General features: G+C 38.7%; 4 protein-coding genes and 2 non-coding genes across 10 annotated transcripts; 4 read left to right on the top strand and 2 right to left on the bottom strand.

Moving 5' to 3' along the window:
• Positions 1-71: 71 nt before the first annotated feature.
• LOC144001406 (GTP-binding protein 2-like) lies at positions 72-10,697 on the bottom strand. The gene is made up of 12 exons (XM_077495683.1): positions 10,276-10,697; positions 8,958-8,984; positions 8,147-8,331; positions 7,951-8,059; positions 7,667-7,864; positions 7,411-7,585; positions 5,473-5,692; positions 3,459-3,594; positions 3,332-3,390; positions 3,082-3,253; positions 2,843-3,007; positions 72-1,850 (listed from the first exon to the last, which is right to left on the bottom strand). The coding sequence occupies exons 1-12, from the start codon at positions 10,456-10,458 to the stop codon at positions 1,659-1,661; spliced, it is 1,821 nt and encodes a 606-aa protein (XP_077351809.1). The 5' UTR covers positions 10,459-10,697; the 3' UTR covers positions 72-1,658.
• On the top strand, positions 6,281-6,363 carry trnal-cag (transfer RNA leucine (anticodon CAG)). The gene has a single exon. It is a non-coding gene; the product is annotated as a tRNA-Leu (tRNA).
• trnal-cag (transfer RNA leucine (anticodon CAG)) lies at positions 7,153-7,235 on the top strand. The gene has a single exon. It is a non-coding gene; the product is annotated as a tRNA-Leu (tRNA).
• A 2,549-nt stretch (positions 10,698-13,246) lies between the features above and the next one.
• LOC144001416 (otoraplin-like) lies at positions 13,247-14,704 on the top strand. 2 transcript variants are annotated; one of them, XR_013278480.1, is made up of 5 exons: positions 13,247-13,460; positions 13,555-13,694; positions 13,792-13,902; positions 13,985-14,064; positions 14,142-14,704. XR_013278480.1 is itself a non-coding variant. In XM_077495720.1 (4 exons), exons 1-4 carry the CDS (start codon positions 13,310-13,312, stop codon positions 14,006-14,008), a joined length of 426 nt encoding a protein of 141 aa, XP_077351846.1. In that variant the 5' UTR covers positions 13,247-13,309; the 3' UTR covers positions 14,009-14,704. The 2 variants fall into 2 exon arrangements, 1 of the variants encoding a protein (XP_077351846.1); XM_077495720.1 differs by having other exon boundaries at positions 13,985-14,704.
• Positions 14,705-16,492: 1,788 nt separating this feature from the next.
• Positions 16,493-20,387, bottom strand: LOC144001274 (GTP-binding protein 2-like). Its single transcript, XM_077495462.1, has 6 exons — positions 19,965-20,387; positions 18,662-18,688; positions 17,851-18,035; positions 17,655-17,763; positions 17,371-17,568; positions 16,493-17,289 (listed from the first exon to the last, which is right to left on the bottom strand). Exons 1-6 carry the CDS (start codon positions 20,145-20,147, stop codon positions 17,113-17,115), a joined length of 879 nt encoding a protein of 292 aa, XP_077351588.1. The 5' UTR covers positions 20,148-20,387; the 3' UTR covers positions 16,493-17,112.
• Positions 20,388-20,733: 346 nt separating this feature from the next.
• On the top strand, positions 20,734-24,373 carry LOC144001343 (otoraplin-like). 4 transcript variants are annotated; one of them, XM_077495569.1, is made up of 5 exons: positions 20,734-20,876; positions 23,083-23,140; positions 23,224-23,363; positions 23,461-23,571; positions 23,654-24,373. In XM_077495569.1, the coding sequence occupies exons 1-5, from the start codon at positions 20,856-20,858 to the stop codon at positions 23,675-23,677; spliced, it is 354 nt and encodes a 117-aa protein (XP_077351695.1). In that variant the 5' UTR covers positions 20,734-20,855; the 3' UTR covers positions 23,678-24,373. The 4 variants fall into 4 exon arrangements, 3 of the variants coding, with proteins under 3 accessions (XP_077351695.1, XP_077351696.1, XP_077351693.1); XR_013278460.1 differs by lacking the exon at positions 20,734-20,876 and having other exon boundaries at positions 22,918-23,140; positions 23,654-23,733; positions 23,811-24,373; XM_077495570.1 differs by lacking the exon at positions 23,083-23,140 and having other exon boundaries at positions 20,741-20,876.
• The last annotated feature ends 1,975 nt before the right edge of the window (positions 24,374-26,348 follow it).

The raw sequence follows: 26,348 nt of genomic DNA, 5'->3' as shown, positions 1-26,348 counted from the left end.
CAATCACATCATTCCTTGGCAAATTTGCATGTAATGAATTCAAAGTCAGAATAAAAAAAAAAGGACAAACATCAGAGGTCAACATTTAATGGGATAAACACTTTTCTCATGAACCCCATAATATAACAATTGGATCTGTACATAAATTCTGTGCATCCATTCATAAAAGAGCTAAATCATAAAGCTTCAAAAAAGTTTGATTGTAAAATGTAAAAACTACTAGAAATACACCTGAGATGCACACAAAAAAACAACACATAAATGCAGCTATATAATACAACGGCTGAAATATGCTCTTTTAAAAACAACACAATAATAGAATAGGGTGTGAATGTGTAAAGCTGATGTGACAGTAATAAGACGGTTAATAGTAAGGCCAACAGCAGTCTTGGTTTGGAGCAGTACTTAACAGTCAAGTTTGGTATAAATGTTTGTGTTTTGAACCAATAGCACCACCAGTAAGTTTTTGTTGTAAGTTTCTTAACTGCATCAATGACAAGTTGGAAGGCACTTCCATGAGGCACTGTGCATGCGTGCGTGCGTGCGTGTGACATCAGTAACTTCAAGAGCCTGCAGCAAACACCTTTCAAACATAACGGCTTTGAATTCCAACATTTCACATGAATTCACTGCAGATAACAACCAGTGTCGTAAATACTTTTGTCCACGTGAGCACTTTTCCCAGTCTTCAGTCAAGTCAGTTGTGATGCTGTTTGGATGAAAGCGAGCCACCAAATGTGTGTAAGTATGCTTCACAGTTACTTACACCAGCTGTGTCAACACACCATCTGTCGGAAGGTGTGTTTGAGTTTTAACACTGCTGTATGTGTCAGTGCAAGTGAACGCAGCTTCTCCCCACCAAAGTGTGTGCCAAGATGCACTGTGGTGTGAATGCCTCCACATCACTGCTGTGGGTGACTTTAAAGCTTGGTGTCACTTTGGATGAGTTTGTAGGGGAGTTGAAATGGAATTTTGTCACACAAAAACAAATTACAGGAAAAATATATAATTGTGATTCCCCTCCCCCCAAATATTGCTACAATTTGGGAAAAAAATATCTAATTGTGACGATTTTTGCCCCAAAAACTGGAAGAACAATTTTTAAAAATATATCTACTGGTTATAATTTTTTCCACCCAGATTTTGCTAATACGATTTAAGAAAAACAAAACAAAACACAATTGTGATGATCAATATAGTGAAACGTATTTTTTCCCAAACATTGCAACATCAAATTTGAACTTTATGCTATAATATGCGATAATTTTAGAATAGCGGGATATTTTGCAAACTGAGTTGAATTGCCATATGATTTCTTATGCTGTCATCAGTTTCCATGTTGCTGTCTCGTTCTCGTGTGTTTTTTTCTGCATAACCCCAAACTCTTGCAAATGAATCGGTCAGCCCTAAGTGTGACTCAGTGCGGGTCTGATTGTGTGTGTGTGTGTGTGTGTGTGGGGGGGGGGGGGCTACATTCTATTGGTTTTACAAATATCTTGAAGGTATAAAGGCAAGGCGCTCTATAAATGCCGACTTGTTTATCTTTTATGGGTGAGTGCTGCAAAGAGTGCAGACTGAACTTTGGTGGAAGCTTGTCCATTATAAAAAACAAACCAAAGAGTACTTGTGTGTTTTTCTAGGATGGGACCGCATTCACTCTAGTCGTCATCTTCCTCTTCATCACTGTCCGGGGCGTGGCGATACTGGGCAATGGGATGCAGCTTGGTGACGTGGCCGATGCCCTTGGTGACGCCCTCCCTGAAGAGCACCTTGGCCCCCAGCTTCAGGTACTCGGGATGCTTGAGGAATTTGAACTGGACGTCCGCCTTCTCCCCCGTTCTCAGCTCCTCCTGTCATATACAGGAAAGTGGTGGGTTGAGTCGACACATTCACTACAGTTGCATACATAGAATTAAAATTGTGGTTAAGCATTGTTTTAAACGATAACCTATATATATTTGGGTAGTGGAGTCTGCAGTTTTTTTAAGCAGTTGCCTTGATTGCTCACTTGCATACATTTTGGCACTAACATTACACGCTTCTCTACTTCATCCACTGGTATATCGACATATATAACTATGAATTTTGTTAAGTATTGTTTTAAATCACCTTATCTACTATACTGGAGAGCGTGGATATTTTTCAAACAGCTGCCATGATCCCCGTACTTGTGTGCATTTGGGCTGCTGAGACTACACGCTTCACTACTTCATCCATAGAAAGGGCTGCATATATAACTGAATTTCATTAGGGCTTAATGTCGGACCCTGTGATGAAAAATTGTGGTATGAAAGTGGTGGCTGTATTGTCTGAAGACTTCCTCAACCATTTTTTGAAAATGTGCAGTAATTTTTCGGCAATTTTCAAAAGACTTCCTGGTCTTATTCCAGAAATTGTCCAGTAAATTTGGGGAAAATGCCCAATACCTTCTAATAATTTCTCAGAAAGACGTTATCACAATTTGGAAAATTTCCAGTAAAATTTCAGAAAATTCCAGGAAGCTTCAATGGCTAGGGATTTTTGTGAACAATGGATCTTGGACACTTTGAATTAAAAAAAAATTCTTTAAAAAATATCTCATTTTACTAAATATAATTCTTCCTTTTCTTACTATTTTCTACCTTAATGTTCAATCATTGAACATCAACAAATAATACGTCGCTGGACAATGAAAAACATGTTTCCACATTTGATTTTAAAAGACATTTTGTTGTTTTATTTAAAACCCTGGAAACTCCAACGGTTTTGCAACCATCATTTCAAGCACTACTTGTCCAATGAATCACAAAGCATTCCAATTCAAGCATTTTTCAGCACGTTCAAGCAGCCTCCACTCACTCACCTTGCCAAAGATGGCCTCCACAGTGGCGGTCTGTCTCACGTTGCCTATGTGCACGGTGACCTGAAAGCCCTTGTGGAAGGTCTTGGAGTGGAAGAGCAGCACAATCTCAGCCTCAAATATCCAGCAGACGGTCGGGTCCATCTCTGGACTCATCATCACCATTCCCTGTGGAAGAAAAACACGATCAGATACACTGCATTGGCTCAAACCGAATGGAGAGAAGTTGCCGGGGGGCGGACCTTTCGCAGCAACGTGCGGTCAAAGTTGCCGAGCGCCAGCGTGGCAGCCTGTCCGGCACGAAGCACCCTGCAAGCTGAACGGTTTCTCTGGATGCTCCCAATGGTCAATTTGTGGAATTGCCCCGAATCTGTGGGCCCAACCACCAAATCGTCTCCCTCGCGGCAAATGCCACTACAATCCATAACAACACCAAACTCAGTCAAAAAAAAAAAAAGAATATTTTTAAGTGCTTGTTGCAGACAAACTAACCTGTACAAAGTACCGCCCACCACAGTCCCCACTTCTGGCACCGTGTAGATCTCATCCACCTGAAAAATATTATTCATCAGCCAATCACGTCTTAAAACTAGTTACTTAATTATTTTAGTGGTTTTACCTGAAACTCAGTGAGCTGCTGCATGAGCTCCTCCTGCTCCTTGCTGTTGCTGAGCGGAGGGATTATGTTGAAGAAGACCTTGAGCAGGTCCAGGTTCTCTCCAGACACACTGGACACGGTGAACACGGGTGTAATGCTGACGGGCGAAGAAGTCGCATGATTAAAAATGAGTGTTTTTACCAAGTGAGCGTTTCAGTATCATGACGGTGGTAAGTTGTTATGTGGATGAACAAAAGTGTTGCTTCTGTTAAGCCATGTTGCTGGTTTTATTTTGGTCGGTAGCTACTTCATTTTATTTTTTTGTTTTGCTTCCTTCGGTAGTGACCACATTTTATGAACAAAGAACTTTGATTCGGACCTTCCGCAACAGGCGTTATTGAGTCCATCCGTTTGACGAGGAGCACTTGAGTGAAGATGTTGACTGCTACGTTAGCTTCTCACTCTAACCTGCGACTGGATAGCATGTGGCTTGTCACTTATACCAAGAGGTAAAGAAGTGTTATACACTACTCAGAGTTTGGCATATTGGCTTTCTGCTGAAATTTCAGGATGCAAAATGCACTACAATCTTTACAGGTGGACTTCATTTAACCTCTAAACTTTTGAATGGGCATGTCCAATTGTTCAATTTTTTATGTAGCTGAACATCAAAATTCCCAATACAGGACTGTCTCAGAAAATTTGAATTTTGTGATAAAGTCCTTTATTTTCTGTAATGCAATTAAATAAGCAAAAATGCCATACATTCTGGATTCATTACAAAGCAATTGAAATATTGCAAGCCTTTTATTTTAATATTGCTGATTATGGCTTACAGTTTAAGAAAACTCTAATATCCTATCTCAAAATATTAGAATATTTCCTCAGACCAAGTTAAAAAAAAAAAGAAAAAAAAAGCCATAATTAAAACAATAACAGGCTTGCAATATTTCAGTTGATTTGTCATAAATCCAGAATGTATGGCATGTTTGCTTATTTAATTGCATTACAGAAAATAAAGGACTTTAGCACAATATTTTAATTTCCTGAGACAGTCCTGTAGGTGCTTGGCCCATGAATGGTTCAATTACAAGAATTGGACATTATACCATATTCAAAATTACAGAAGGTAAAATTAAGAGCACCTGTAATTAGTGCTGGCACTATCAAATGTTTTTAAAATTGATTATCCTATTGATTTTGCCATTAAATAATTGAGTAATCACCCCAAACGTTTTTGTTTGTTTGTTAATCCACTAAGGCTGGAGTGGATATAATTACTCATAACCTATTATCTTCTATACATATGCATTGTTAAACACCAACAAAATTAGCCTATACTAAACGATTAGCAATCACGATTAGCAAGCACGTTAGCGATCACCACTTCTGGTAAACAAAGTACAAACACTACCATTTAGTTCACACATACATCATTATATCTACATTACACATGTCATAGTGTCTTAAAAGTCACTTATAGGCGATGTGTCACCATTATTCCATGAGTATACATTAGCCAAATGCTAAGCAGTTGGCAATAACGATTAGCATTAGCGCACTAGCGATTCCCAATTAAGGTAAACAAACACTACCATTTAGTTCACCCATATAGCATTATATCTACATTACCCATATAATAGTGTCTTAAAAGTCACTTACAAACGATGCTTCGAGACTATTCCATGAGTAAACAAAGGTTAGCTACATGAGGTCAATAACATCCTGTTCCTGTCTTCTTCTGGGCAAACAGCCGCCATTCCAATATTGCGTGCGTCTGAAATAACAAAGTGTTTAAAGCATGGATAGTCCTGCAAACATGGTCCGGCGGAGCTTCGAGGCACAAAATTTAAGTCGACTTGTCTGACTTGGTCGATTTTTTTACCCAGCCCCACCAGTCATGGTAATAATGCAGTTTAGGCTCATCTTGAAAATTTTCCCAAAAGCCGAATAGCCCTAAATGATTGTAAGCAGTGTATACATATGATTACATTTCATTTTATACTTGTGTTCAACTTCAGAGGTTGGTACACACTTGGGCGACTGGGCAAACTGCTGCGCCGCGGTGACTGCATCATCCGTGTTGGTCACGACCATAGGCACCTTGTTGCAGCCCGGCTGCTTGAGGACTCGCTCCAGCTGCCGCACCGTTCGCTCCACGGTGGCCCGTGTGCACAGGTCCACTTTGCTGATGACGATGAAGATGGGCACCTTCAGGGCCATGGCCAGGCCCAGGTGCTCCCGTGTCGTGCCAGCTAAAAACAAAGGGAGGTTTCAGGATGTTGGATTTACATTCTTCAATATTCAAGCTTGTTGACTTTAAGGGAGGAGGAGGAGGAAGAAAGCATTTTAGAACGCATAGTATGACACTCTTTCTCAGGTAACTGAATACTGCAGCTGGGGTCACACTTGTCTTGATATGTGTGTGTAGCAGCCTGAGCACATATGTAAGGATGGCTGAGCGGTCTAAGGCGCTGCAGGTCAGGTTCAGGTTGCAGTCTCCCCTGGAGGCGTGGGTTTGAATCCCACTTCTGACAACACAACCTTTTTATATTTTTATCAGGGGCAGATACCACAAGTCTAACATCTTTCTGTCCCTTTTGAATTGAAAAAAAATTAAATTAACACCCTTGACAACTTTCTCTCCTAAACCTATGCACCAGTGTTCCACTGTGGAAATTAAGGTACTGTAGTGTGTTGGCTTATAAGGGTTAAAAAAAAATAATAATAAATCATGTGCGTGTAAACAGAGGTTAGTTGCAGCAGCTCAAAAACTCGACTCCTGATAAAGATCTCCGGGTTTGTGTTCTGTACTTGATGTTTATACAACACTTTCTGCATATGTCAGGATGGCCGAGCGGTCTAAGGCGCTGCGTTCAGGTCGCAGTCTCCCCTGGAGGCGTGGGTTCGAATCCCACTTCTGACAACAACCTTTTTTTTTTATGGTGCACAATGTCTGTCAAAAAACTCCATATATTCAAATAACCACATATCTTTGTATTCACTAGATTAGCACTGTAAAACCGATCAATCCGGTGAACCTAACCTCACTTATTTACCACTGTTCAAAATTCCAACTTTCAACTTCATAGAAGAAAGAACATTTTAGCTTCAGACACAAATTTGCCTGAGTGTATCAGATCTATCCAGGCTCGGCATGCCATTAAATACTGGTTACATCATAGAATGAAGGCAGACATGATAGTATCTAAAGTTCAATTGAGGAGGGGTGATATTGATAGCATGTGACATTCATGACCCTATTTCAACCAGCCCACTCTAGTTTTGACACCAACACACAAACAAAAACACCTCTAGCAAAAAAATCCGACACATCAAATACTTAGTTTTAGGTTTTGATGTGTTGAAGTTAGGTTAGTTTCGTCATGAAAGTGTGACCGCTAAGTGCACCCATATCACTGACCCGGAGAGTCTATTTTTAGAGCGGGTCATTGCTGGCAAGCGTGTCTGGTTTGTTACATAAGGTCGGATTTCATATTTGTAGCGCTTTTAAGCCGCAGCTGGTTGGCTCAACAAGTTAAGCCATAAATAAAGAAGAATATTGCACTTCGATATAATTGATCCATAAGACTGCAAGTATTTGGATTGACAGTAGGTAGTGGAAAATAATGACAGACAGAAGATACCTCCCATACATGGGTTTTAACAGCTAATAAATTATTTAAAGGCGTAACCAATCAGTTATCTGAGCACAGTCAGGATGGCCGAGCGTTCTAAGGCGCTGCGTTCAGGTCGCAGTCTCCCCTGGAGGCGTGGGTTCGAATCCCACTTCTGGCAAAAGCTTTTTCTTTTCTTTTTTTTTAAATAGTACAAAAATCACAGGAGGGGCTGCGTTGCAATAATCTGATGGCCAACAATGTATTCTGGACAGACATCCCCAGAATAGGGATATATTGCATTTATTTCCGCCCACAGCCAACAAGATGACGAAAATGCCTTGTTGGTCACTCACCAATACCGGTGTTGGCGCTGACAACCAGCATGGCGAAATCAGGGCAGTAGCTGGTGAGGCCAAAGATGGTGGTCTTCAAGTATTTATGGTGACCCGCCAGATCGATGAATGTGATCATTTTAGAGGCGCTTTCACAAATCTCCTCCGCCGTTCGAGACTCACTGTAGTTCACAACCTGGAAAAAGACAAAAATGGGGCATTTCTTAAACATACGTTTCTTACTTCTTGTGTAACTGTGATTGATTCTTTTACTCACCTCTCCTTTACTGTTGAAGCCGAGGATCTCAAAGCTGATGCTAGATGTTCGCCCAGTCTGGATTTCATGGAGGTGCCTGAAGAGGTTGAGTCTCGCTCTTCCCCGTCCATTATCCAGCTCACCTTGCGTCAAAACACCCAGCAGGGTCGATTTGCCTGAGTCCACATTACCAAGTACGGCAACCCGTAGGTCCAGGAACTGCAGAAAAAAAGCAAAGAAATGCAACATTTAAAAAAAATGATGATAGATGTGAATGCTTGCGTTGTCATGGCCGCCTTACTGACCTGTTGGTCATCTGGCACCTTACGAATTAGGACTTCAGCGATGGTAAGGGGCTGATCAGTGTCATAGTCCACCTCTGAGTGTCGAAGGATGGTGATGTCAGCCCCAACCCTGTCAGACAAAATCATTTTTTGTGTTCAATCAATATATGTAGCATGTGTGGTTTGGACTGGTGGATGGGTTCACTTCGAAGCTCACTTCTCAGCCATCTTATGCAGGGTGGTGAGGGATGCCGTCATGTCCTCCTCCGACAGTCCCACCAACATGCCGTTATCTTCCACCCCGATCTGATAGACGGCTTCACCGCGACCCTCCTGGAGCCGCCATTTCATTTGTGTCACCAGGTGCTCAAAACGGCTTTGCGTAGGGTCCACGAGCTTCAGCTAAATAGCAGGTGAAAGATCATAGAAATCAACAAACGAATATCCCGATGCTAACATTGCTACTGCTAATCCGCGTCTGTGTCGGATTTCTACATATGAGTCGACTAGAATAGAGTTGTCAAATTGTTGACCTACAAATGTTCTTCACACTGATTTTATTGTGAGCCTCACTTTCATGACTGAACCAAAGGGTTGTGTGTTATTTGATTTAATGAACCTAACATGGATGTTTTTGGGATGTGGAAAGAACACTACCATGAAGCGGATATGGTACCCACTAACCTATACATTACTTCCTCATTTAAAACTAAAGAATAGTGTCGTCTCTACCTGCAGTGCAGAGGTAGGGAAAAAGCGAACACATTTCAATACATTTTCCTTTAATTGAATGTGGCTGTAAAGCTCAATAGACCTTAAAGCAATGAAATAAGACCACATTTAATATACCATGCAATGCTATAAAAGCTTATTACCTGAGAATATTGATTAAGTAAACCACTCTGACAGTGTCACTGTTTCTTTTTTTCTACCTAGTGTGGTGTGTGGTTAGTTTATATGCTTCATATCACCCACTCAACTCACATGGATGGCATATATATCTTATTGTCTTGTGTAAAAGTCCTTACCTTATACTCGATATTCCCTTCTTCCTCCTAGGAGATGAAATTCAATACATCAGACACACAAAAAAAATCACAAACAAAAGGTCACTGGTTTGTATGTTGAAAAAAAAATAGACACACAAAAAAAGACACTATAGACTGAATGCTACGGCCATTGTAAGCTGAGCTGAATAGTGAGCTGCTAAATAATAGACTTTACACAGAGATGATTGATCGGTTAAATCAAATCAGCAAAATTGGTCAACGATAAATGACATAATTGATACACAAAATAAAACATTACAGCAAACGCTTGTCAGGGTTTATTCTCATCACATTTTATGTGTATTGAATATTTATCAAGTGTGGATGGTTGTTCATCTCTGTGTGCCCTCTGATTGGCTGGCAACCAGTTCAGGGTGTACCCCGCCTATTGCCCGAAGACAGCTGTGATAGGCTCCAGCACCCCCACAACCCTTGTGACAAATAAGTGTTTACGAAAATGGATGGATGGATGGATGCATGTTTATGCATTTATGGGATAATTTTAATGGTTTAATAAATTGTTATTTCTTCCCAATCCATTTCAATGGGTGTTTTGTGGGCCTGGCTTGTCCCAATATCCACGGTTGATTGTTTGTACAGTAAATAAACAATTTGTTTAAATTGATTTATTGATCAATCTTCTGATGGAATCATAATCAGTTAGTTATTCTTTTTTTTTTTTTTTTTTTTTTTTTTTTTAAACTCTGATCGGCTCCAAAATCCTGACCAAGCCTACTGGATAAGTTACAACCAAGTGTGTCAAATTCCATTCAAGTTTACCTTGCCAACTACTTCATACGACTAACTTTCTACAATTCCATACTACTGATAAGGAATCTGCTTGAACTTTCTCCATAGACAACAGTTTGGGAAATTATGTAACTTTACTACAGACAACCTAAAGTAAGCAGACAGAATGCCGGCCAAGGAGGGCGGGGATAATATTACAGTATCTTTGGATGTAATATTAGTACGACTGAGGACACGTAGCCTGCAACCCATGTTAAACTATTTACAAACACAGCTGATGCTACAATAGCATGCTAACTGCACTTTCGCACATTTACATTTAGAGTTATTGAAGACATTTTAATGGCTACAAAAATACTGTGGCCAACAAAGCTACGTGTCATAATGTATATCGAAAAACTAACGTGAGGTTGGCGAACAAAAGTAAGAGGAATTGGGTGACACAAAACTACGTTTTATGCGTAAAGTGAAAGTAAACTGTGGTTTTTAGTTGTATTAATCATGTATTACCAGAATATAGGTGGTATTACTCCTGAGACAAGCGTACCTCTGGGGGCAGATAAGGGGTGTTGTTGCTCGGTTTGAGGCTGCGAAAGTGTCGCGCATTCGATCTCTTCTTCTTGGCAGAAGCCTTTTTGCCGCCACCATTCCCCGGGTTCACTTCAGTCTGAGAGCCGCCGCAGTCGAGTCCATTTTCTGAGGCAAACAACTCGGAAACCCGCGCATCCATAAGCTGCTTGGCAAAGAGACGGCGGACCGGGAGGGCTCTCTCAAAACCCGGGGAGCACGGTGAAAGTTGTCTTGTTCGACTGTGACTCTTCCTTCCTGAAAAAGGGGGGTTGTTTTCGGTTAAATGGTAGATAAAGCCCCCCCACCCCGATTAAGTGGGACCTTGGAAGTCCGTATAAACAATAATAACCGCGGTTGGGAGATGGTGGTTTTGAGTTTTCGAGTACACACGTCATACTGTGAAACGTCGAGGTGAGCAAGGGTTTTGCTCACCGGGTGCAGCGCGAGCGGGCGGCAGACTCACAAATCATAAGCACCGCCCGTGTCAGCTACAGTGGCACTTACCAGCGTGCGTACACTTTACAGCACACGCCGCTTAGCAGAGGTTTGCGTCAGCCAACGAGGAAGTCAATGTTTGACACCAAGACTGACGAAAGTTTGCATTTGAGTATGAAATCACAAACCCAGGATTGTAAAGTCAAGGCAGAAGTTCAATTAAATCACTACACTTGTATTTTCATTCAAGTGAAAATGTTCATTTTTAGGGAATTGGGGCAAATAGGCCAATAATGGTAAATGTCGACGAATGTTATAAAAAGCACATAATGTATATGTTTATTACTTTCTTTGTTTTAGTCAGTATTACAGTCATCATATGGGCCATATTACTCCTTTTTTTATGAGGGCATTTTTTTTCCCATCCCGTTGAATGGATTGTTTCAAACAATGGGTCAGTATGGTATCATCAATATGTTTCTTCCTTTTCTGGACTGGAACAATATACAGTAATATAGTAGTATGGTAGCAAATTGATACGAGCAATATTACTTATTTCATTGACAACAATGGCGCCATCAAGTGGTTCGGGGATAGTTGTAATTACATTATTTGAATTTTAATAAAACTAACGCACGTTATGAGATGCTAATTAATTATGATTTTAATTTGAATTTCTGATGTTATTATTTTAATTATTATTATTTAGATTTTATATCTATCCAAAACAATTTTAAATGGAATCGAATAGAATAGAATAGAATACAGCTACAATTACAATGGGGTCTAACTCTAAATTTGTGTTTCAAGAATAAAATTAAGTAGAATAGAAAAATAAATATTAAGCTATCTTGCCATCTATTTTCCGTATACTGCTTACTCTGAGGGTCGTTTGTAAAAGATCATGCAGCCTTTGGCACATGTTCTCAGTTTTTCCTGGGCACCATCAGGAATTGTCTCAGTTGTTCTGCCTTCTTGATGACTCGAGAAGTGTCCAGACCATGAAAGTTCAACAGAGATCACCAAAAGGTGAAGGTGTGAACCATCTCCACGCTGCACCAATGATGGCCGGCAGGGGCCGGATCCGTCCTGTTCCTTCCAAGGCGGCATGGTGGTCTAGTGGTTAGCATCAGCATATATTGTGGGGGGGGGGGTCAATTCTGGACTCTGGCTTCATCTTACATTCTAAATATATGCAAGCTAAGTCATGTGAACACTCCTAATTGTACTGAGGTGTGAATGTGCTCTATTTGTCATCATGGCCCCTGAAATTTGCTGGTAACCAGTCCGCGGTGTACCCCGTAAACTGGAATAGTATCCAGCTCACATAACGATGACCATAATGAGGATAAAATGGACTGATGGATAAAAATAATTTGTTTTTTAATCATTACATTCCAGTTGTTTGTTGCTTTAGAGGGCCATAGTAAATTTACAGTGTATAAAAAATTATGAGATACAACAAATGTTTATTATAAAACATTCTGAGCATTTGTGGGTTGTTATAAGGTGTTTTATAATTGACGGTTTTGCAATGGCTCGATTAGATACCCTTTGGAGCTTGTGTTTCCCAACTAATCTTGTTAAGGTGTCGCAGGTTCAGTTGGAGTTTATAGCTGAATTTGCGCAAGACAGGGGTTATACCCTGGATTTGTCACCAGCTAATATAGGTCCCAAATTGACAAACAACGGTTTACATTTACTTAGGACAGAGCAGGGCTCACCAATATGGGCCTGGGGTCACCAAGTAGCCCCGAAGGACCACATGAGTAGCCCGCAGGTCTGTTAAAAAAATAATAATAATAATAATGTGATTTTCTTACAATACTGTAGAGTTTGAAGAAGTAAGACACTTGCTAATAAGAACTATAGCACTACACACACAATTCAAAGTGGATGACTGGATTATTATTATTATTATTATTTTTAACCCTTCAGACCCATAGATGATTGGAGTGGAAATGACATATTTGTGCATCTAAACCAATAAAACGCATAATTTGGATGATGTCAACATTATATAAATAAAGATGACTTGACTTGACTTCTGGTTCCTGATTGGATCCTAGCTAACCAATCACAATCACAAGTTGATTTGCATGATGTTCATGTTAAAAATGTTACATATAAGCTTGGTAGGTTTACAACACATTACAGCCATATTATCCTGGTGTCTACTATAACAAAAACATGATAACCCCCCCCCCCCCCCCAAAAAAAAATTAAAAAAATCCCATGTTGTTCGTATGTGGGAAAGAGTGAAAAATCAAAATCAGCAAAAATAAATAAAATAGATAAATAAATAAATAAATGCCCAGCAGAAAAAAATGTGGGTCTGAAGTGGTTTAATGTATTGACATTTAATTATGATAGTTGTACTTTTTGCCATTTCTAGAGTTCTAGTCCACTAGTTTCCCATTGTGATGAACAGTGAGTGTAAATAGCCAACTCCCACTCAGGGTGTAACTGGTTACAGAGTGTGACATTTCTGTAAGTCGACACTGATTGGTCAGGCTGCCTGTGATGTCGCCCACACAGCCCATTTTCCCCATTACTTATGAGAAGTTTATTCTTGGATGACTACTTGTGCACGTACAAGATTATTTTTCAAAATGCGACATCCATTAATGCTTATGCTCTGTGTGGGAATGCTTCACCACAACTCAAAGGCCGTCCTCATGGAAAAGCTAGCAGACAACAAGATTTGTGGCGATGTAGAGTGTTCGTGTAAGTAAATGTGTTTCCCTCACCTCATTTTAAACACAGCTATTTCTCTTTGCATTTTTCTTTTTTCTTTTTTTTTAATGATTGTTCTTTGTAGTCGTTCTCTCCATGGCCACAGCCTTGGATGACTTCATAGCTCCAGACTGCAGATTCATCAACATCAAAAAGGGTCAGAAGGTTTACGTGTATTCTAAACTGGTGCCAGAGGAGGGCGGTGGAGTCTTCTGGTCTGGCAGTGTACGTTCAAAACAAACCCCACTGTCGATGAAATGTCACTGATATTTCAAGGTGAAAGCTTTTAGTGAGTCTATAATGCTGGTGTGTTGACTGTTAGGTGTACAGTGACCGTTATGTGGACCAGATGGGCATCATCGGTTATTTTCCAGCTCCTGTGGTGAAAGAGACGCAAACATTTAGAGAGGACACGGTCCAGATTCCAACAACAGTGTGTAAAGTTAACATAGACATACTGCATGTATTTGCATATTGTTCAATTTGATCTAAATTTAACTTCTTTGTCATTGCAGAACATGGATTTCTTCTGCGCATAAGGTGGCCAGATGCTTCCCGTTTGCGTGTTTTAACATACCAGTACATAATACCAAAGGTAAAATACATGCTTGTTTCTCCAACTATTCGAAAGCTTTTTTTTCCCTTTAATAATTGTTCCTCCCTTCTGACCAGAGTATTCCACTTCTTTACTGAAGCAAAAGTAAAGTACAGACTGAAATATACTTTAGTACATGTGGGGTAAGAATCGAATATGATGCGAAAAATAGTATGTGTGTACCCTAGTTAACACCCTGACACTTATTTATCAATCACTGTGCAAAATAAATGTTCTGTTTCCATGTCAATCCCAATCAACAACACATCTTATTTCAACAGACTGCGACTTGAGAGGAATGATAATTGTACCCTGCCATTTCACTGTCAGTGCAGTGTCAAAATCTTATAATTGTTTTGTCAATTGATTTGCAATGCAACATGGAATTATGATGTTCAGATGGTGTCTTTACATGTATAAAATATGAGGCACACCTGCACGGTCATATGAGATCCATTACAAACAAAGTCATGTGCTTGTTGATATCCAATATTTCTGTAAGAAACCACAATGTTGATACTTGATACTGCTAAATTAACATCTCTGATAATGTATCAAAATATAACATTATTTTCTGTATAAAGGCAATTTAAAAGAAAAAAATCTCTGCCCATTATGTCTCCTGTGGAAATGTTCTATATTACTGGAATAAAAAGTGGAAAACACCAAGATTGGTCTTTTTGTTGATTAAGCAAAACCACAAGAAGAATATGATTGCTGACAGTTAATCGGAATAGCAAAAACAAAAAGTACTTAATCACAACATTATTAGCTGATACATGTGGCAGCCTGCTCTGATAAAATACAATCTTTACCCATGACATCTCGTCATGATGACTTAAAATCTCGTTTTGTCCCCTCTCTCTCTCTGTCTCTCTGTCTCTCTGTCTCTCTGTCTCTCTCTCTCTCTCTCTCTCTCTCTCTCTCTCTCTCTCTCTCTCTCTCTCTCTCTCTCTCTCTCTCTCTCTCTCTAAAAAACAGTTTTGCTTTAGCCACAGGTACACAAACGGTGGGATGATCTTGTTTACCTGCCGGTTGAGTAGAAATTCCTAGAAACTGGCAGGATTTTTACTTTCTGGACCTGGATTCCCCAACCCTGACTGTGCATACATAAACATGATTTCAATTTTATCTACTTCAGGCCATAACACCAGCAAAAATAAACAAAATACACAGCACCAACAAAAATTTATAAATTTCATTATATTGTGGGAAAAAAAATGTATATAATTGAACGAACCAGGTAAACAATGGCATGAAAATCTTCAAAGCTAAAAATACATGACAACAAACGAAAACAATGCTCATGATCAATAAAGCCTCATCGAGTACAGTACAGTCTCATCATCGTTGAGACATCTTGGAGGCTGGATGGATTATCTACTGTGATTGCTTTTCATCATCATCATGCATTCTTTCCACATCACATCACCCACACAGATGTACATGTAGAATCTAAACAAAATGTCTGCCAGTGCATATCAGAAAACTAGGAAGTCTCATTGATCTAGCTTGTGATCTGCTATTTCATGGATTTATTTGAAGCGACAACACAAACTTTTAATTTTCTTATTTAATTTATCACTTGAGGGAATTGGCGTTGTCACGCATTAGTTCCAATCAATAGTAACTTGCTAAATGTGTTGACATTTACCACAAAAAAAAACAAAAAACATCTGCATTGAGAAAAGCAGCCAAGTGATTAAAAACAAATGGCAGTGTGAACATAGCCACACAATTGTTACTTTAAAGGGTTGCCATGGTGACCGGCTAAGATTTTTTGGGGGGATTGACGCTTCAAGGATAACCTGCCAAAAACAGACACACGCACGACGCAGAGTACACAAGCTGCTGTTTTGTTTTTTTTTCCCAACAAGTTTTTCCATCCCCATGTCACACCCACATCCCTGCAAACAGGAAGCCCCTCGGCACCCCGTGGAGCTGTGAAATTATCAACCGCCTCGGAGCATCTGAGGGTGACATTTTAGGCATGGGGAAACATCCTTCTGATGCATGACTGAATTGTGGGTTGCAATGTGACTATGGAGACTAGGAAAACAACAACAACGATGCTCAGAATAATAATGAGTTACAAGAATAGTAAGCACAATAAAAATGATTTATAGGACTATACATATACTTTATTTATAGGAATATATAGATAGATAGATAGATGGATAGATGGATAGATGGATGGATGGATGGATGGATGGATATATATATATACATATATATATATATATATATATATATATATATATATATATATATATACATATATATATACATATATATATATATGTATATATATATATATATACATATATATATATACATATATATATATACATATATATATACATATATATATATATATATATATATATATATATATATATATATATATATATATATATTAGGGGTGGGAATCTCTGACATGAGGCCGATATGTATCTCGATACACAAGTTGCGATTCGATTGAAAAACGATTATCTTTCAGAACAGAACGGTTCGATACGGTTCGATTAAGTTTGGGAACGATACAATTTTCGATTCAATACGATTAATTTCAATATTCAAAACTTAGAGTGACATTTGTTGCTTGTTGCTTTGTTAATCTTAAAACACCACAAATTTTTACAGTATCTACAAATGTGTTAAAAAAGAACAACAACAATGTCTTCTATATTTGTATATATTGAATCAATTATTTAAATGGACCGGAACAAAGGGCTGGGCAATATGACTGAAAAATGTATCAGTTTTTAAATATTTATTAGTTGTTATTGACAGTTATAATTGTTTTTTTGTTTTGTTTTGTTTTTTAAATTCAAAATCAGGATCAGGAAAACAAAAGGCTGATAATTCAATTTGAAATGTACATATTTAACCTTTAAAAAGACACCAACACAATTAAACAGAATATGTGCACATTGTGAAGTATTTCAGAAACATACATTTAAGACATGAAATAAACCTACCGTCCAGCCAAAAGAAATATGAAGCCACCTTATGGAACAATAAATCTATCAAACACATTTTAACAACTTAATATATCAAAAAATATTTCCCTTGTGCCCTTGTAGCGAGTAGTGACGGGAGTTGGAGGCAGAGTGTTGAAGTCTTCAAGTATTTATGGTGACCCGCCAGATCGATGAATGTGATCATTTTAGAGGCGCTTTCACAAATCTCCTCCGCCGTTCGAGACTCACTGTAGTTCACAACCTGGAAAAAGACAAAAATGGGGCATTTCTTAAACATACGTTTCTTACTTCTTGTGTAACTGTGATTGATTCTTTTACTCACCTCTCCTTTACTGTTGAAGCCGAGGATCTCAAAGCTGATGCTAGATGTTCGCCCAGTCTGGATTTCATGGAGGTGCCTGAAGAGGTTGAGTCTCGCTCTTCCCCGTCCATTATCCAGCTCACCTTGCGTCAAAACACCCAGCAGGGTCGATTTGCCTGAGTCCACATTACCAAGTACGGCAACCCGTAGGTCCAGGAACTGCAGAAAAAAAGCAAAGAAATGCAACATTTAAAAAAAATGATGATAGATGTGAATGCTTGCGTTGTCATGGCCGCCTTACTGACCTGTTGGTCATCTGGCACCTTACGAATTAGGACTTCAGCGATGGTAAGGGGCTGATCAGTGTCATAGTCCACCTCTGAGTGTCGAAGGATGGTGATGTCAGCCCCAACCCTGTCAGACAAAATCATTTTTTGTGTTCAATCAATATATGTAGCGTGTGTGGTTTGGACTGGTGGATGGGTTCACTTCGAAGCTCACTTCTCAGCCATCTTATGCAGGGTGGTGAGGGATGCCGTCATGTCCTCCTCCGACAGTCCCACCAACATGCCGTTATCTTCCACCCCGATCTGATAGACGGCTTCACCGCGACCCTCCTGGAGCCGCCATTTCATTTGTGTCACCAGGTGCTCAAAACGGCTTTGTGTAGGGTCCACGAGCTTCAGCTAAATAGCAGGTGAAAGATCATAGAAATCAACAAACGAATATCCCGATGGTAACATTGCTACTGCTAATCCGCGTCTGTGTCGGATTTCTACATATGAGTCGACTAGAATAGAGTTGTCAAATTGTTGACCTACAAATGTTCTTCACACTGATTTTATTGTGAGCCTCACTTTCATGACTGAACCAAAGGGTTGTGTGTTATTTGATTTAATGAACCTAACATGGATGTTTTTGGGATGTGGAAAGAACACTACCATGAAGCGGATATGGTACCCACTAACCTATACATTACTTCCTCATTTAAAACTAAAGAATAGTGTCGTCTCTACCTGCAGTGCAGAGGTAGGGAAAAAGCGAACACATTTCAATACATTTTCCTTTAATTGAATGTGGCTGTAAAGCTCAATAGACCTTAAAGCAATGAAATAAGACCACATTTAACATACCATGCAATGCTATAAAAGCTTATTACCTGAGAATATTGATTAAGTAAACCACTCTGACAGTGTCACTGTTTCTTTTTTTCTACCTAGTGTGGTGTGTGGTTAGTTTATATGCTTCATATCACCCACTCAACTCACATGGATGGCATATATATCTTATTGTCTTGTGTAAAAGTCCTTACCTTATACTCGATATTCCCTTCTTCCTCCTCGGAGATGAAATTCAATACATCAGACACACAAAAAAAATCACAAACAAAAGGTCACTGGTTTGTATGTTGAAAAAAAAAAGAGACACACAAAAAAAGACACTATAGACTGAATGCTACGGCCATTGTAAGCTGAGCTGAATAGTGAGCTGCTAAATAATAGACTTTACACAGAGATGATTGATCGGTTAAATCAAATCAGCAAAATTGGTCAACGATAAATGACATAATTGATACACAAAATAAAACATTACAGCAAACGCTTGTCAGGGTTTATTCTCATCACATTTTATGTGTATTGAATATTTATCAAGTGTGGATGGTTGTTCATCTCTGTGTGCCCTCTGATTGGCTGGCAACCAGTTCAGGGTGTACCCCGCCTATTGCCCGAAGACAGCTGTGATAGGCTCCAGCACCCCCACAACCCTTGTGACAAATAAGTGTTTACGAAAATGGATGGATGGATGGATGCATGTTTATGCATTTATGGGATAATTTTAATGGTTTAATAAATTGTTATTTCTTCCCAATCCATTTCAATGGGTGTTTTGTGGGCCTGGCTTGTCCCAATATCCACGGTTGATTGTTTGTACAGTAAATAAACAATTTGTTTAAATTGATTTATTGATCAATCTTCTGATGGAATCATAATCAGTTAGTTATTCTTTTTTTTTTTTTAAACTCTGATCGGCTCCAAAATCCTGACCAAGCCTACTGGATAAGTTACAACCAAGTGTGTCAAATTCCATTCAAGTTTACCTTGCCAACTACTTCATACGACTAACTTTCTACAATTCCATACTACTGATAAGGAATCTGCTTGAACTTTCTCCATAGACAACAGTTTGGGAAATTATGTAACTTTACTACAGACAACCTAAAGTAAGCAGACAGAATGCCGGCCAAGGAGGGCGGGGATAATATTACAGTATCTTTGGATGTAATATTAGTACGACTGAGGACACGTAGCCTGCAACCCATGTTAAACTATTTACAAACACAGCTGATGCTACAATAGCATGCTAACTGCACTTTCGCACATTTACATTTAGAGTTATTGAAGACATTTTAATGGCTACAAAAATACTGTGGCCAACAAAGCTACGTGTCATAATGTATATCGAAAAACTAACGTGAGGTTGGCGAACAAAAGTAAGAGGAATTGGGTGACACAAAACTACGTTTTATGCGTAAAGTGAAAGTAAACTGTGGTTTTTAGTTGTATTAATCATGTATTACCAGAATATAGGTGGTATTACTCCTGAGACAAGCGTACCTCTGGGGGCAGATAAGGGGTGTTGTTGCTCGGTTTGAGGCTGCGAAAGTGTCGCGCATTCGATCTCTTCTTCTTGGCAGAAGCCTTTTTGCCGCCACCATTCCCCGGGTTCACTTCAGTCTGAGAGCCGCCGCAGTCGAGTCCATTTTCTGAGGCAAACAACTCGGAAACCCGCGCATCCATAAGCTGCTTGGCAAAGAGACGGCGGACCGGGAGGGCTCTCTCAAAACCCGGGGAGCACGGTGAAAGTTGTCTTGTTCGACTGTGACTCTTCCTTCCTGAAAAAGGGGGGTTGTTTTCGGTTAAATGGTAGATAAAGCCCCCCCACCCCGATTAAGTGGGACCTTGGAAGTCCGTATAAACAATAATAACCGCGGTTGGGAGATGGTGGTTTTGAGTTTTCGAGTACACACGTCATACTGTGAAACGTCGAGGTGAGCAAGGGTTTTGCTCACCGGGAGCAGCGCGAGCGGGCGGCAGACTCACAAATCATAAGCACCGCCCGTGTCAGCTACAGTGGCACTTACCAGCGTGCGTACACTTTACAGCACACGCCGCTTAGCAGAGGTTTGCGTCAGCCAACGAGGAAGTCAATGTTTGACACCAAGACTGACGAAAGTTTGCATTTGAGTATGAAATCACAAACCCAGGATTGTAAAGTCAAGGCAGAAGTTCAATTAAATCACTACACTTGTATTTTCATTCAAGTGAAAATGTTCATTTTTAGGGAATTGGGGCAAATAGGCCAATAATGGTAAATGTCGACGAATGTTATAAAAAGCACATAATGTATATGTTTATTACTTTCTTTGTTTTAGTCAGTATTACAGTCATCATATGGGCCATATTACTCCTTTTTTTATGAGGGCATTTTTTTCCCCATCCCGTTGAATGGATTGTTTCAAACAATGGGTCAGTATGGTATCATCAATGTTTCTTCCTTTTCTGGACTGGAACAATATACAGTAATATAGTAGTATGGTAGCAAATTGATACGAGCAATATTACTTATTTCATTGACAACAATGGCGCCATCAAGTGGTTCGGGGATAGGATAGTTGTAATTACATTATTTGAATTTTAATAAAACTAACGCACGTTATGAGATGCTAATTAATTATGATTTTAATTTGAATTTCTGATGTTATTATTTTAATTATTATTATTTAGATTTTATATCTATCCAAAACAATTTTAAATGGAATAGAATAGAATACAGCTACAATTACAATGGGGTCTAACTCTAAATTTGTGTTTCAAGAATAAAATTAAGTAGAATAGAAAAATAAATATTAAGCTATCTTGCCATCTATTTTCCGTATACTGCTTACTCTGAGGGTCGTTTGTAAAAGATCATGCAGCCTTTGGCACATGTTCTCAGTTTTTCCTGGGCACCATCAGGAATTGTCTCAGTTGTTCTGCCTTCTTGATGACTCGAGAAGTGTCCAGACCATGAAAGTTCAACAGAGATCACCAAAAGGTGAAGGTGTGAACCATCTCCACGCTGCACCAATGATGGCCGGCAGGGGCCGGATCCGTCCTGTTCCTTCCAAGGCGGCATGGTGGTCTAGTGGTTAGCATCAGCATATATTTGGGGGGGGGTCAATTCTGGACTCTGGCTTCATCTTACATTCTAAATATATGCAAGCTAAGTCATGTGAACACTCCTAATTGTACTGAGGTGTGAATGTGCTCTATTTGTCATCATGGCCCCTGAAATTTGCTGGTAACCAGTCCGCGGTGTACCCCGTAAACTGGAATAGTATCCAGCTCACATAACGATGACCATAATGAGGATAAAATGGACTGATGGATAAAAATAATTTGTTTTTTAATCATTACATTCCAGTTGTTTGTTGCTTTAGAGGGCCATAGTAAATTTACAGTGTATAAAAAATTATGAGATACAACAAATGTTTATTATAAAACATTATGAGCATTTGTGGGTTGTTATAAGGTGTTTTATAATTGACGGTTTTGCAATGGCTCGATTAGATACCCTTTGGAGCTTGTGTTTCCCAACTAATCTTGTTAAGGTGTCGCAGGTTCAGTTGGAGCTTATAGCTGAATTTGCGCAAGACGGGTTATACCCTGGATTTGTCACCAGCTAATATAGGTCCCAAATTGACAAACAACGGTTTACATTTACTTAGGACAGAGCAGGGCTCACCAATATGGGCCTGTGGTCACCAAGTAGCCCCGAAGGACCACATGAGTAGCCCGCAGGTCTGTTAAAAAAAAAAAAAATATTAATAATGTGATTTTCTTACAATACTGTAGAGTTTGAAGAAGTAAGACACTTGCTAATAAGAACTATAGCACTACACACACAATTCAAAGTGGATGACTGGATTATTATTATTATTATTTTTAACCCTTCAGACCCATAGATGATTGGAGTGGAAATGACATATTTGTGCATCTAAACCAATAAAACGCATAATTTGGATGATGTCAACATTATATAAATAAAGATGACTTGACTTGACTTCTGGTTCCTGATTGGATCCTAGCTAACCAATCACAATCACAAGTTGATTTGCATGATGTTCATGTTAAAAATGTTACATATAAGCTTGGTAGGTTTACAACACATTACAGCCATATTATCCTGGTGTCTACTATAACAAAAACATGATAACCCCCCCCCCCAAAAAAAAAAAATCCCATGTTGTTCGTATGTGGGAAAGAGTCAAAAATCAAAATCAGCAAAAATAAATAAAATAGATAAATAAATAAATAAATAAATAAATAAATAAATGCCCAGCAGAAAAAAATGTCGGTCTGAAGTGGTTTAATGTATTGATATTTAATTATGATAGTTGTACTTTTTGCCATTTCTAGAGTTCTAGTCCACTAGTTTCCCATTGTGATGAACAGTGAGTGTAAATAGCCAACTCCCACTCAGGGTGTAACTGGTTACAGAGTGTGACATTTCTGTAAGTCGACCCTGATTGGTCAGGCTGCCTGTGATGTCGCCCACACAGCCCATTTTCCCCATTACTTATGAGAAGTTTATTCTTGGATGACTACTTGTGCACGTACAAGATTATTTTTCAAAATGCGACATCCATTAATGCTTATGCTCTGTGTGGGAATGCTTCACCACAACTCAAAGGCCGTCCTCATGGAAAAGCTAGCAGACAACAAGATTTGTGGCGATGTAGAGTGTTCGTGTAAGTAAATGTGTTTCCCTCACCTCATTTTAAACACAGCTATTTCTCTTTGCATTTTTCTTTTTTCTTTTTTTTCTTTGTAGTCGTTCTCTCCATGGCCACAGCCTTGGATGACTTCATAGCTCCAGACTGCAGATTCATCAACATCAAAAAGGGTCAGAAGGTTTACGTGTATTCTAAACTGGTGCCAGAGGAGGGCGGTGGAGTCTTCTGGTCTGGCAGTGTACGTTCAAAACAAACCCCACTGTCGATGAAATGTCACTGATATTTCAAGGTGAAAGCTTTTAGTGAGTCTATAATGCTGGTGTGTTGACTGTTAGGTGTACAGTGACCGTTATGTGGACCAGATGGGCATCATCGGTTATTTTCCAGCTCCTGTGGTGAAAGAGACGCAAACATTTAGAGAGGACACGGTCCAGATTCCAACAACAGTGTGTAAAGTTAACATAGACATACTGCATGTATTTGCATATTGTTCAATTTGATCTAAATTTAACTTCTTTGTCATTGCAGAACATGGATTTCTTCTGCGCATAAGGTGGCCAGATGCTTCCCGTTTGCGTGTTTTAACATACCAGTACATAATACCAAAGGTAAAATACATGCTTGTTTCTCCAACTATTCGAAAGCTTTTTTTTCCCTTTAATAATTGTTCCTCCCTTCTGACCAGAGTATTCCACTTCTTTACTGAAGCAAAAGTAAAGTACAGACTGAAATATACTTTAGTACATGTGGGGTAAGAATCGAATATGATGCGAAAAATAGTATGTGTGTACCCTAGTTAACACCCTGACACTTATTTATCAATCACTGTGCAAAATAAATGTTCTGTTTCCATGTCAATCCCAATCAACAACACATCTTATTTCAACAGACTGCGACTTGAGAGGAATGATAATTGTACCCTGCCATTTCACTGTCAGTGCAGTGTCAAAATCTTATAATTGTTTTGTCAATTGATTTGCAATGCAACATGGAATTATGATGTTCAGATGGTGTCTTTACATGTATAAAATATGAGGCACACCTGCACGGTCATATGAGATCCATTACAAACAAAGTCATGTGCTTGTTGATATCCAATATTTCTGTAAGAAACCACAATGTTGATACTTGATACTGCTAAATTAACATCTCTGATAATGTATCAAAATATAACATTATTTTCTGTATAAAGGCAATTTAAAAGAAAAAAATCTCTGCCCATTATGTCTCCTGTGGAAATGTTCTATATTACTGGAATAAAAAGTGGAAAACACCAAGATTGGTCTTTTTGTTGATTAAGCAAAACCACAAGAAGAATATGATTGCTGACAGTTAATCGGAATAGCAAAAACAAAAAGTACTTAATCACAACATTATTAGCTGATACATGTGGCAGCCTGCTCTGATAAAATACAATCTTTACCCATGACATCTCGTCATGATGACTTAAAATCTCGTTTTGTCCCCTCTCTCTCTCTGTCTCTCTGTCTCTCTGTCTCTCTGTCTCTCTCTCTCTCTCTCTCTCTCTCTCTCTCTCTCTCTCTCTCTCTCTCTCTCTCTCTCTCTCTCTCTCTAAAAAACAGTTTTGCTTTAGCCACAGGTACACAAACGGTGGGATGATCTTGTTTACCTGCCGGTTGAGTAGAAATTCCTAGAAACTGGCAGGATTTTTACTTTCTGGACCTGGATTCCCCAACCCTGACTGTGCATACATAAACATGATTTCAATTTTATCTACTTCAGGCCATAACACCAGCAAAAATAAACAAAATACACAGCACCAACAAAAATTTATAAATTTCATTATATTGTGGGAAAAAAAATGTATATAATTGAACGAACCAGGTAAACAATGGCATGAAAATCTTCAAAGCTAAAAATACATGACAACAAACGAAAACAATGCTCATGATCAATAAAGCCTCATCGAGTACAGTACAGTCTCATCATCGTTGAGACATCTTGGAGGCTGGATGGATTATCTACTGTGATTGCTTTTCATCATCATCATGCATTCTTTCCACATCACATCACCCACACAGATGTACATGTAGAATCTAAACAAAATGTCTGCCAGTGCATATCAGAAAACTAGGAAGTCTCATTGATCTAGCTTGTGATCTGCTATTTCATGGATTTATTTGAAGCGACAACACAAACTTTTAATTTTCTTATTTAATTTATCACTTGAGGGAATTGGCGTTGTCACGCATTAGTTCCAATCAATAGTAACTTGCTAAATGTGTTGACATTTACCACAAAAAAAAACAAAAAACATCTGCATTGAGAAAAGCAGCCAAGTGATTAAAAACAAATGGCAGTGTGAACATAGCCACACAATTGTTACTTTAAAGGGTTGCCATGGTGACCGGCTAAGATTTTTTGGGGGGATTGACGCTTCAAGGATAACCTGCCAAAAACAGACACACGCACGACGCAGAGTACACAAGCTGCTGTTTTGTTTTTTTTTCCCAACAAGTTTTTCCATCCCCATGTCACACCCACATCCCTGCAAACAGGAAGCCCCTCGGCACCCCGTGGAGCTGTGAAATTATCAACCGCCTCGGAGCATCTGAGGGTGACATTTTAGGCATGGGGAAACATCCTTCTGATGCATGACTGAATTGTGGGTTGCAATGTGACTATGGAGACTAGGAAAACAACAACAACGATGCTCAGAATAATAATGAGTTACAAGAATAGTAAGCACAATAAAAATGATTTATAGGACTATACATATACTTTATTTATAGGAATATATAGATAGATAGATAGATGGATAGATGGATAGATGGATGGATGGATGGATGGATGGATATATATATATATATATATATATATATATATATATATATATATATATATATATATATATATATACATATATATATATATATATATATATATATATATATATATATATATATACATATATATATACATATATATATATATGTATATATATATATATATACATATATATATATACATATATATATATACATATATATATACATATATATATATATATATATATATATATATATATATATATATATATATATATTAGGGGTGGGAATCTCTGACATGAGGCCGATATGTATCTCGATACACAAGTTGCGATTCGATTGAAAAACGATTATCTTTCAGAACAGAACGGTTCGATACGGTTCGATTAAGTTTGGGAACGATACAATTTTCGATTCAATACGATTAATTTCAA

This window comes from Festucalex cinctus, chromosome 14 (assembly GCF_051991245.1).
Source record: "Festucalex cinctus isolate MCC-2025b chromosome 14, RoL_Fcin_1.0, whole genome shotgun sequence".
Lineage (NCBI taxonomy): Eukaryota > Metazoa > Chordata > Actinopteri > Syngnathiformes > Syngnathidae > Festucalex > Festucalex cinctus.
This window is presented reverse-complemented; position numbering and strand designations above follow the sequence as displayed.

Bases quoted from the DNA above. Each gene is read 5' to 3' on its own strand.
- LOC144001406 (XM_077495683.1), bottom strand. From the start codon at position 10,458: ATGGATGCGCGGGTTTCCGAGTTGTTTGCCTCAGAAAATGGACTCGAC. The intron at 3,391-3,458 runs GTAAAACCACTA...AATATTTTTCAG, and splicing joins AGCAGCTCACTGAGTTTCAG to GTGGATGAGATCTACACGGT. The intron at 3,008-3,081 runs GTCCGCCCCCCG...TTTCTTCCACAG, and splicing joins ACCGCACGTTGCTGCGAAAG to GGAATGGTGATGATGAGTCC.
- LOC144001416 (XM_077495720.1), top strand. From the start codon at position 13,310: ATGACTACTTGTGCACGTACAAGATTATTTTTCAAAATGCGACATCCA. The intron at 13,461-13,554 runs GTAAGTAAATGT...TGTTCTTTGTAG, and splicing joins TGGCGATGTAGAGTGTTCGT to TCGTTCTCTCCATGGCCACA. The intron at 13,903-13,984 runs GTGTGTAAAGTT...TTGTCATTGCAG, and splicing joins CGGTCCAGATTCCAACAACA to AACATGGATTTCTTCTGCGC.
- LOC144001274 (XM_077495462.1), bottom strand. From the start codon at position 20,147: ATGGATGCGCGGGTTTCCGAGTTGTTTGCCTCAGAAAATGGACTCGAC. The intron at 18,689-19,964 runs GTACGCTTGTCT...TTCATCTCCGAG, and splicing joins CCCCTTATCTGCCCCCAGAG to GAGGAAGAAGGGAATATCGA. The intron at 18,036-18,661 runs GTAAGGACTTTT...CCTGCTATTTAG, and splicing joins AAGGGAATATCGAGTATAAG to CTGAAGCTCGTGGACCCTAC.
- LOC144001343 (XM_077495567.1), top strand. From the start codon at position 22,990: ATGACTACTTGTGCACGTACAAGATTATTTTTCAAAATGCGACATCCA. The intron at 23,141-23,223 runs GTAAGTAAATGT...TTTTCTTTGTAG, and splicing joins TGGCGATGTAGAGTGTTCGT to TCGTTCTCTCCATGGCCACA. The intron at 23,572-23,653 runs GTGTGTAAAGTT...TTGTCATTGCAG, and splicing joins CGGTCCAGATTCCAACAACA to AACATGGATTTCTTCTGCGC.